The sequence below is a fragment of the Neophocaena asiaeorientalis genome, unplaced genomic scaffold (assembly GCF_003031525.2).
Source record: "Neophocaena asiaeorientalis asiaeorientalis breed wild unplaced genomic scaffold, Neophocaena_asiaeorientalis_V1.1 scaffold46, whole genome shotgun sequence".
Lineage (NCBI taxonomy): Eukaryota > Metazoa > Chordata > Mammalia > Artiodactyla > Phocoenidae > Neophocaena > Neophocaena asiaeorientalis.
This window is the reverse complement of record NW_020175393.1, coordinates 3,006,051-3,016,649: the sequence shown is the minus strand read 5'-3', so window position 1 is coordinate 3,016,649 and position 10,599 is coordinate 3,006,051. Positions and strand designations below refer to the sequence as shown.

Sequence of the window (10,599 nt, the reverse complement as noted above, 5' to 3'; positions counted from 1 at the left end):
ACAGAGGCTGAGTGAGGTTTGTGCCCAGGATACAGGGCCAAGAGCCTGCTGACCAGCCCTGCCACCAGGGCTCGAAGCTGAAAGAAGGGAGGAGGAGGGAGGGACCCAGGTGGAAACTTGAAACTTTTATTAAATACTCATTCACCCGTTTGCCACCACCATCCAGAGCAGGAAAAAAAATTATCAAAATGGAATTAAAAAAAATAAAACCAATTACACCCAATCCCCAGTATGTACAAGGCTGCTCCTGCCTCTCTGCCACAGAGAGGTTGGGGAGCAGCTGGGGGTAGGGGTGGGGCTGGGCACCTTTTCTCCAGCCACAAGCCCCTGAGCAATTCTGACTGCGGTGGCAGAAAGTCCCTGCTGCCAAGTGGCCAGACATCTCGGCTGGCCTCCGGGGAGGTGGTTATTGCTGGGAGGGGCAGTGCTGGACCCAAGCTGCCCCTACTGGGCTGAAGGGCTGTCTGCCTTCTCCCCTAGTGGGCAGTGACCAGTTGGAGCAGAGGACCAGTCCCAAGAGCAGCCCCAGTTGCCACCTGAGAAGGGGAGTGGACCAAGGGCGGGAAGGGTGTTTTCTAGAGAGAGGAGAGGGTGCTCAGCTGATTTTGGGGGGAGGACACCCCAGTGCAGCCTGCTGATCAAGCTTGTCCTCCTTAGCTCCTGAGGATGACACACTCCCCCGATTCCAGCTGCTTGGCCCTACTCTTGGACAGGACCCCTGTGCCCTTCAGGCCATTTTCCTGCTGCCTTCTTGCCCTAGAGACCTGTGTGGCCACCTTCCACGTGTCAGCCACAGCCTGGGCCCTTGGAGGCAAGGATGCCTGTACGGCATGGCACCTCTTCCAACATGGTGTGGGACCCAGCCCTCTCGGGCTCAGCAGCCGCTCTCCGAATCCGTGGTCTCCAGGGTCACAGTCCCTTGCTGCATGGCAGCAGTGGCTACGCTGATGGCCTCCTCTAAGGTCTGCTGCTCCTCCAGCTGTGGAGAAGGGGGAGGAGAAGGAAGGAGAGAGTGAGACCCTCCCTCCTAGTTTCCAGTGGTAGTATATGAGGCCTACTTTTTTGAATCTCCACCCACCCAGTGCCAAACACCTGAGAACTTAGTAGGGCCCCAAGAAACAGGAAGTTCACTCATAGAATCCTATTAGGCTAGGCATGGTGAGGAGCCATGGAATGGTCCAGGGTCAGACAGAGCAGTTTGCTCATAGAAGGGGAATGACTGATTGGAGTAATCATCTACTTCAGCCTCCTTATTTTCCAGATGAAGAAACAGGGACACGAAGACATGAAGGGTTTAGACCACCAGGGAGACTGCCATCGAAGTTATCCTGAAGGTCAGAAGGGGCTCCCTACCCTGACTCAGTCAAGAAAGAGCCTGAGACAGGTGTGTGGATGCAGGCAGAAAGGGATTTGTCCTCTGAAATGGGCTCTTTTTGAGCCAAATGCTGTCCTCTTCAAGACCTCCATCTAGTTCCCCTTCCCTTCTAGTTCCTTTCTGTGGCCGCAGTACCCTACCAGACCTCAACTCACCTGCACCGCAATGTGAGTTCCATTGGCTGTGGCTAACAGCGCCACCTGTTGATGATGAAGAGATGCTACACTTGAGTCCTCAGCCACCACAGTCCCAGAGGTAATGATTGTGACCTGAAATATAGAAGAATGAGGTTTTCCAACACACCTACATTACTCTCCCAACCCCCAATCCAAAAAATCCCTCCAAGCAAGGTGGCTGGGAACAACCCAGAAGGAAATGAATAAAACCATTATGGGTCAGATTAATTAATTAGCTTGGGGCTCAGAGCTAAGTGGGGTTGTATTTTACTTTAATTTATAGCCAACTTAATTTAGGAATTTTGAATCACAGAAGGACAGAGCTGTAAAAGGTCCCAGAGAAAATTTAATCCCCTCATTTGAAGATGGACTAAGGTTCATGGAAAAGTAACTTGCCTATGGCAGCAAAGCAAATTAGGGGTAGACTCAGATTTAGAAACTGTCTCTTGACTCCCAGTGCAATGCTTTTCAACAAGAGCTGCTGATGACCCAGAGAAGATGTAGGGAAGACCCTTTATGTGTGGGAATCTTGGTCCTCGTATGAAGGCTTGACTAATTAAGCCTGCACTTTAGGGCTCATCCCACAGAAAGGAAGGACAAGAGAACAAGAAACCCCAAGCAAACCGCCTGGCCATACGGGCTGCGTCTGGGTGCCATCGGCGCTGACCATGGTGACTGTGTGTGTGCCAGATGCGGCAAGGTCATCATCATGACTAGGGATGGTGAGGGTGGTACTGCCGTGCTGGGTCACCATACTGATGGCACTCCCCAGTGCCTGCAGGTCTTCTGGTGACAGGCTGACCTGCCAACAGCAAGGAAGAAGATGAGCTGGGAGTGGAGGGGAGGGCTGTCTGAAAGCCCCTAGGCAGATGAATCTGCTCTCCCAGAGCAGGTTCACTTATTGGTAAGCTAGAAGATTAGCTTCTTGTCACAGGGTGGAGGGAGTCAGGACAAGCAAGTAAAACAGGCCCTAGGATGCAAAGAGAGGCTACACTGGAAGAATTCTGCTGACCACACCTATTTATCACCACTTTGCCTCAGGGCTCTGTTCCATGCAATTCAGGGTCTCCACCTAATTTCACCCTCATATCAACCCCGAAAGTCATAAGTGCACTTGACAGTGAGGGTGCTGACAAACGTCAGGTTATACTGCTGGCTAGAAACACCAAGTTTCCAGATCCCACACCATGCTCTGGCCCGTGTACCGACATGGCTCTCTTGAGAAGGACATCCAAGTGTCTCACTCAGATGAACGGGACCTGTCAGCCTCCAAGTAAAGAGGGAAACTACTAATTGTGCTCCAGAAGTCACAGAGACTGAGCTGGAAGCATGAGGAAGAGGGGGGTGCTGTGTTACAAGACTTGGTACCCTCGGCCTCAGCTCTGAGATCCATAAGGCTAAAAAAGAGAAACTGGGTGGACGTAGGGCTGTTAGAACTTGGAGCTCCCCAGAGACAGTGGGAGAGGGTACCAGCCAGAGTGGCCCACCCTACCTCTACCCCCAGGGTCTGTACCTGCTGGGCACCATCCTGAGTGATCAGAGCCACCTGGGGGGCCCCATCTTCCTCGGTCACCATAGCCACTTGGGCAGGGATGTCATCACCCTCTTCTTTCACCTCCGACAGGTAAGCAATGCGGGGTCGTTTGGGTAGCGGGTTCTCCTCGGCTGCAGAGGCGGCTGGGAGAGGAGAGCCCAGGCTGACGTCTGCCACCAGGTGGTCACGGGGAGGCCCGGCTTGTCCCCACTCTCACCTCCTGCCCACGCCCCTCACCCTCGAGCTGCTGTTGCTCATAAAGGGCCTGCTCGCTCTCCTCCGTGGCCTCCAGCTCGCCGTGGGCGCTGCGCTTGTGCATGGCCAGGGTAGAGGTCTGCCGGTAGGTCTTGCCGCAGGTGCTGCAGGTGTAGGGCTTGCAGTGTGTGTGCACCACATGGTGCTTATACAGGCTTGAGTACTCGGTGAAGCGCTTCCCGCAGCCTGGCACCGTGCAAACGTATGGCTTCTCCCCTGGGGACACTGGGCTGTGAGGGGGGTGGGACCTGGGGCTGGCAAAGGGGAAACTAAGGGGATAGGAGTGGGGGACAGGGTTGGTGAAGGGAGAGCCAGAGGGAGGAAGAGGGACTGAGATCTGGGACTCTGAATGGACAGAGTTGGGGAAGGTGGCCAGTGGAAGGCAGAGGGGATGTAAGTGTGGGACCACGGAGCCCAGAGACGAGGTGGAGAGAAAATGGCAGGGGCAAGGCCGAGGCTAGTGAAGGGGTTGGTGGGGGGCGCTGGGGGCTTGTGAACAGAAGAGGCAGGAGATAGAGAGGGGTGACTGATATGTCAGGTACAATGGGAGAGTGAGGGGACACATGCGTCTGGGAGATGACACAGAAGGCTGGACAGGGACGTAACACTGGGGAGGGTGAGGATACACAGGAGTCACATGGACAGTGGATGAGGCGAGGAGCTGAAGATGACATTTCCCTCTGCTTTTTCCCCATCACGCCTGACCCTGGGCTTTTTCTGGGAGCTCAGCTGGAGGGGGAGAATTTAGGGTGGATGTAGAGAGGCAGCAGGGAGCTGAGAGGGCCAGCAATGCCCATCAGATTGGACCTAACTGCTGAAGGAGGAACCGCTCACTGCAAGTGAAAGAGTGGTTCTGGGGATATGGCCGAAACCACCGAAACCCCGTGCCCTGCCCACGGACCAGCCTGGAATGACGTTCTGGGCTGCGCGTCGAGAACATGTTTAGGTCAGAAGCCTATGGTAGAGGGGGCTGGGGCCTCAGGGGTGGTCCTTGCATGCCAGCTGGCCCACCTGTGTGGATGCGCACGTGATTCTTGTAGTTGGTGGCACTGGTGAAGCCACGGCCACAGTGGGGCTCGGGGCAGGTGTAGGGCCGCTCGCCCGTGTGGGTGCGCACATGTACCTTGCGGATGTTAGATGTGGTGAAGGAGCGGCCACAGCCCTCAAAGGGGCACCGGAAGGGGCGTTCACCTGTGGAGATGGGCTGTGTGAGGGTGGCTCTGAAGGGGTCTCGCGGAGCAGGGCAAGCCCTGGGCTCAGAGCCGGGTCTGAACGGGGCAGGGCGGGCAGGGCCCAGCCTACCGGTGTGGGTCCGGACGTGCTTCTGCAGGTCTCCGGAGGTCTTGAAGGCCTTGCTGCACAGCTCCTCTGGGCACTTGTATGGCTTCTCACCAGTGTGGGTGCGCACGTGGCTCTTCAGCCCATATCCTGTCCGCGTGTGGGAGGGAAGGAAGGAGGGGTGAGAAGAGCATTGGGTGGGGCCTCATCCTCCACCAACTCTTCTTCCTAATTCAGAGGCTCTCCATCTTTAGGTCTGCTCGGCGAGGCTCCAGACCTCCTCTGGCACAAGAGGCCTGTGTCTGCCTCTATCCCACCCCTGGCTGGGCAGGTAAGAGGGGCCGGAGAAGCCCACTCTGCTCTCCTTCCCTCTCCAGGGGCAGCTGGTGCCATTCCAGAACCAGTGTAAGAGGGAACCTAGAGAACCTATGGCTAACGGGCCTCAATTCAGAGGCAAAATGAAGCCTAGAGGGATTCAACCGACCACCCGGCACCCCCCGCTGGTGGGTATCAGGGCTGACGCAGAGGCAGGTCTCTCTGCCAACCCCCAGCTCCTGCTGCCTCTTGCCTCTGTAACAGGGTTTCCTCCAGAGACGGCGCCCTGCGTCAGAGCACTCCGACAGCAGTTTCTCCAGAAAGGCAGCCTGGTGCTTGGCTTCCTTGAGGGAGTTGTCAGAGCTAGTCTAGAACCCTCTCCCCTCAACTGGAAGCAGTCCACCTTGGTCCCCATCCAGGTAGGTTACCTGTGGCAAAGGCCTTTCCACAGCTGGGGAAATCACACCTGTATGGACGGTCACCTGTATGAGCTCTCTCATGTACCTGTGAGGACAAGCAATCATGTAATTCAAAGGGACAAGGGTATGAATGGGCAGTTTAGTTCTCGTTAGGGCCCGGAGTGTCAGCATTGGCCACCTCCTTTATTTTGCTTCCTCTTCAGCTGAGATGCCCCCTCCAGAGACCCTTCCCTGATTCTCTTCCCTCCTGCATTCTTCACGTGTGTCAAAGCCCTCTGTGCTGACTTTTCTGTACACTCATCTCTTCCTTCCAGGAGGCAATGAGCAACTCGAGGTCAGGGACCAGTTCCAGTCAAAGCGGGAAGGCAGAATTACAGCCTGCTGGGAAGATGGCAAGGCTAAAAGCTCTCTGCAGCAACCTTACCTTTAAGTGATGAGCGGTGGTATAGAGACGCCCACAGCCCTTGTAGCCGCAGCGGAATGCTCTGTCCCCAACCTGCTGTCCTTTGCCATTATGGGGAGCCTGGCTGTCATGCAGAACCTGAGGAAAAAAATCTTGGGGTCCCTATATGTATTCTCCTCAATGAAAGAAGGGAAGAGGTAGGACACAGGACCCAGCTGGCCCCTTAAGACCCAATAAATAGGGTTAAACCTACCAAAGGGGAGAAAGTGCAACCTGGGTGACAGATCCGACAGATGGAACAGACACCGGGGCATGCTGCAGAAGAAATGGGGCTGGCACGTGGAGTCACCACTCAGCTCTGATGGATAGAGGAATGACTAAATGTCATAGGGGCTGTGACAGCTTTGGGAGAAAAGGCATCTCCTAGACGGCTAGGTAAGGTGGGGGAGGAGTGGTCTGAACAGCCACACTTGAGCTGGGCGGTGACTCCACATGCCAGCTGCCCCTTCTTTTGACCACCAACCTAGGAGGCGCAACTCTGGACATGTTTATCCTCTGATGGGAGGAGATCCCTCCCTCCCTGGGGGAAACCTGTGTTTGGAAGGGGCATTAACAAGTGGCCTGCTGTGGGGATAAGCTCACCTGCGTTCACCGGAAGTGAGGTGGTCACAATCAACAAACTGCACAAGTGCCCAGGGCAGGGCCCGAAAGTCCCACCAGAAGCCTCAGCTCTAACCACGGCACCCGGCTATCTAACAAGTCGTTCCCTTCCCTTTCTCCTGCGAACACCCTTTTCACACCAGCCTCTGGCTTCGTGGAGCCCTTACTGTTCTTCTGCTTTCCTAGGCAGAGTCCTGCTGGGACTGTCCCTCAGTCTTTGTTTCTGGGACACTATGGCCTTCCAAGGAGCTCCTGAAACAGAACTCCGGAAGTAGTGGTAAGCAGGACACAAAAGAGGGAGACCAAATCCATGGCAAGGTCTGTCTAGTCAGCTCCAGGTCAAGGGGTCAAGCAGCTGACAAAGTTCCATGGATACTTAAGCAGCTGGTGGGTGGCAGGAGAGGGTCACAGGTGGCCAGGCCTGCTCGGCAGGCTAACCCGCTCAGGCGTTCGGATTTCATTCCCATGTCCCACTGGCTCTTGAGGTAATGAAGGGAATCAAGGAACTTCAGGGCTGGAAGCGACCTCTGAGATCATCTGGCCCCCTCTCATCGTATGAGACAGGAACAAGCTGAGGCCTAGGAGGGGAGTGACTTACCCAAGGTCAGATTAGGTAGAGGCAGAGCCAGCACAGATCTCAGGGCTCACAATTTAAAGCTCATTTGTCTTTCCAACGTCCGTAAGCCTCAAATTAGGCTTCTAAAATACACCTGAAGGAACTGGAGTGGGAGTGGGCATAGCCCAGAGGGGCCTACTGCAAAGTTTTGTGCTTCAATTTGAAAAGACACGAGGATTTCCTTTTCTCTTTTATGATACAGCCACATTAGTTTTATTATAAAAAGAACTCCCCCCAATCTTTGGGTAAAACGGGTGTTCCAGGAAGCCCTGCCGCATCTGCCCTGAGGCGCTGCTGTTCACGGGGAGAGGGAACACCCCGGTTTGGAAAGCTCACAGATCTCTGTACCGGTTCCCCCTACGGGCAGGACCACAGCCCCAGCAGAGAGAGCTTAGACTGACTGATGTTTGGAAAGCCAAGATCCTTTTTCTTTGCAGCTGAGCTACTGTGCAAGCCTTGTGTTCCAAGAATCCCAGCTGCTCTGTTACATCTGCTCTTGTCACTGCCTACTGAGGTTATTTTCCCAAATGACTTAATAAGTCGCAGAGAAGAAATAAATACAAGAACATCTGACCTCCGTGGACTGGAAAACTAATAAAATTCACTGGCAAGGCAAGAGCTTTCTCAGACAGTACAGCCAAAGTGAAGCTGGGCCTAAATTCCCACCGTACGGATATCGCTGTTTCCTACAGCTGCCTTCCCTCTGCACAGACAGCATAAACAAGCGTGAGTGTACACAGCTGTCGGCGGCCCTGGCCAGGCTGCGATGCTTATCCGAGACGATGACATGTGAGAGATAAGTCGGGGGAGCCAGTGTGGACGGGCAAAGGGAGTAGTCCCGGCCATGTCCAGGCACAGGACTGCCCTTGTCCTCTAGAAAGGTGGCAGGTTTGGCAGGGCCAAAAGAGCTCACCTTGCTGGCGTACTGCTCCAGGGCCACCACTGTGTCCGCACTGAAGCCCTCATCATCCTCTGTGGCCAGGTCCTCCAAGCCCACCTCTGTCTGCACGGCCAGGATGGTGCTGTCGGATGGCACAGCCACGGGGTGGTGAATATAGGCAGTGGAGCCATCTTCCAGCTGGACGGCTTCCAGGGCACTGGGGTCATAGCCCTCTGCAGGGAACATGCGGTTAGCCCAGATGCTGCACAAGGGCAAAAGACGCGGCTGGGACCTGGGCTTTAAGGTAACGAGAGGTACATACACCAAGGAGGGTTTTAACCTCGGGTTTCTCCTGGTCCCTCACTTTGGCGATTCACTCTGGCTGGCCTTCCTTCTGGGGCAGCCTCTCCTAAGGATGAGGTCTCCTATGGAGTACCGACTGGGAACCCACAAGCTCCGTGAGGACCCAAGGGGACCATCGTCTTGGCCTAGATGACCACAAGAACCTCCTAACTGGTGGCCCCTCACCCCCTCGTTCCCTCCAGGCAGCAGAGCATCCAGAGGGTTCTCTGCAGGACACAAATGCGATCACGTTACCTGAGGCTCTAAACAGTTCAACCATGTTGCATCTGTCTCAGGATAAAGACCGAAACCCTTATCCTGAAGCCCCAGTGCTCTGGCTCCCGGCCTCTCTACTCAGCTTCATCTCACCCACTCTGCCCTCACCCCCAGGACTTGAGCTCCTAGTAGTTCCTTGGACGTGCCGTTCTTTCACCCTGCCCACCCCTGTTTCTGGACCACACATGCTGTTCCTTTTGTCTGGGGTACTGAACCCTCCCTGCCACTGCTCTTCCCCAGCTAAGCCCACTTCACCCTCCAGCTCTCAGCTCAAGTGTCACTTCCCCAGAGAAGCCCTCCCTGAGCCTGAACCCCGTTTGCAATGATCAGTTCATCATGATGGTTCATTTCAGGCCTGTTTCCCCCACTAGATTCTAGGAGAGTAAGGGCTATGTCCGACTCTGTTCTCTCTTGTACACTCCACACCTAGTACCATGCCTGGCACGCAATAATTGCTCAAGAAACTACTTGTAGAAGGAATAAACGATTATTCTTCAATACCTTAAAAGCTTAATTCTTAAAAAAATGATAGTGAAGTTTTTAGTCCTGGTCTTCGATGACGTCATTGGGTCCTATTTAAAGCCCTAAGAATCTGTGGCTGTGCTGGAGCCAAAGCCGCCATCAAGGCCCAGGCTGCAGACCCCCATGCTCGGCCTCCCGGGGGCAGAAATAGCTGTTCCTGTGGTCCAGGCCAGGGAAGGCAGGCGAGCCTGCTGATCCAGGTGAGCTTGGAGACCATAGCTCCATGTCTCTGCCCCAGCTCCCAGGGTGCAAAACTCCAACCCCCAACCTCTGCCAGTCCTGCTCCCCTTCCTTCTTGCCAGTCATGGTAACTGTGACCCCACCTTTGGGCGTGCGGTGTATGTAGGCCATGCTGCCATCTTCCAGCTGCACGGGCTGTCCATCCTCAAAGGAAAGAGGCTCTGTAACGAGAGCAATGCCTGCCTTTCTCTGGAGCTCGGTGTCACAGAGGCGGGTCCTTCAGTGGGGGCTGCCTGGCCTGCCTCATGAGGCAGGGGTGTCTCAGGATGCCCTCACCTTTCTGCACTGTCACTTGGTGAATGTATGCAGTGGTCCCGTCCTCGAGCTGGATCACTTGCCCTTCAAGAAGCTTCTCTCCTGTGGAGGTGGAAATGGAGAGAAGCGGGCCAGGCCCAGAAGAGGGCTGAGGGACACATGCCTGTTTTAGCAGAGGCCTGTTGGAGGCACAGACCGTGTGTCTAAGCACAGGTGACATTCTCCATGTTACCTCATTCCCTCCCTCCCAGGCCTGTGCCTCAGAGGTACCGGGGGTAGAGACATCCTGCCGTGAGGAACCCTATAGCTCCCAGCAGATTCCCTTCCTGTCACTCACAGGAGGAGCAACTTCCTTTATTATTCTACCCACACCTGGCAAAGTGGGGACTTCCAACCTGGCAGTAAGCTGCTGAGATTGAGCTAAATGGCAAACAAAGGATGCCCTGAAATGTGGGAAGGCCCCAGTGCGTCAAAGTTCAGATCTGACTCAAACTAACTAAATCAAAATACATTCCCTTATCTCCCACTGTGGCAGTATGGCAAGACCTAGACCCTCTGATAAGGCAATATAGCTTAGAGGTTAAAAGCAGTGGACTCTGGAACCAGTCCAGGCCTCCTGGGTTTGAATTTCAGCTCTATCTCTTACGAGCTGTGTGATCTTGGACACCTTATTTAACCTCCCTGTGCCTCAGTTTCCTCTTCTAAGAGCAAAAGCCTCTTAGGTTTAGAATTAGAATTAGATAGGCCTCTCCTTATGTCTAGTGAGTTTGAGAGGGAGAAGGGGTAAAGGAAGTGAGAAAGGGAAGAAGGAAAGGGAGACTGAAGACTTAATGACAAATGCTTTCTTTGTTCCTTTCTTTACAAGTTTCAGGTTTAGGAATTTGAGCTCCTATGATGTGGGAAAAGGACCAGACAGCTACTTCTGGCTCACCTCTGCTGATGTCTCCCAGTCAGAAGAGTTCCCAAACTTGTCCCCAAACTGAGTTTTCTTGGGTCAGTAACTAACAGTTCTACAGCCCAGCCAGAGGCAGGTAAGGTGGAGACAAAGATAAG

At 54.4% G+C, this 10,599-nt stretch overlaps 1 protein-coding gene across 5 annotated transcripts in view; it reads right to left on the bottom strand.

The window, feature by feature from the left end:
* Positions 1 to 110: 110 nt before the first annotated feature.
* The window catches only part of ZNF76 (zinc finger protein 76), a 13,298-nt gene continuing 2,809 nt past the window's right edge, over positions 111 to 10,599 (bottom strand). The window contains exons 2-13 of one of the 5 annotated variants that reach the window (XM_024766013.1): positions 9,568 to 9,648; positions 9,375 to 9,452; positions 7,945 to 8,144; positions 5,777 to 5,893; positions 5,362 to 5,437; positions 4,643 to 4,768; positions 4,352 to 4,531; positions 3,323 to 3,556; positions 3,065 to 3,228; positions 2,189 to 2,353; positions 1,531 to 1,644; positions 111 to 979 (exon numbers count right to left, since the gene is read on the bottom strand). In XM_024766013.1, the coding sequence (XP_024621781.1) occupies positions 875 to 979; positions 1,531 to 1,644; positions 2,189 to 2,353; positions 3,065 to 3,228; positions 3,323 to 3,556; positions 4,352 to 4,531; positions 4,643 to 4,768; positions 5,362 to 5,437; positions 5,777 to 5,893; positions 7,945 to 8,144; positions 9,375 to 9,452; positions 9,568 to 9,648 (1,640 nt within the window). In that variant the 3' untranslated portion in view covers positions 111 to 874. Of the gene's footprint in view, positions 980 to 1,530; positions 1,645 to 2,175; positions 2,354 to 3,064; positions 3,229 to 3,322; positions 3,557 to 4,351; positions 4,532 to 4,642; positions 4,769 to 5,361; positions 5,438 to 5,776; positions 5,894 to 7,944; positions 8,209 to 9,374; positions 9,453 to 9,567; positions 9,649 to 10,599 lie in introns of all 5 variants that reach the window. The other 4 variants (XM_024766016.1, XR_003006048.1, XM_024766017.1 and 1 more) reach the window with 4 other exon arrangements.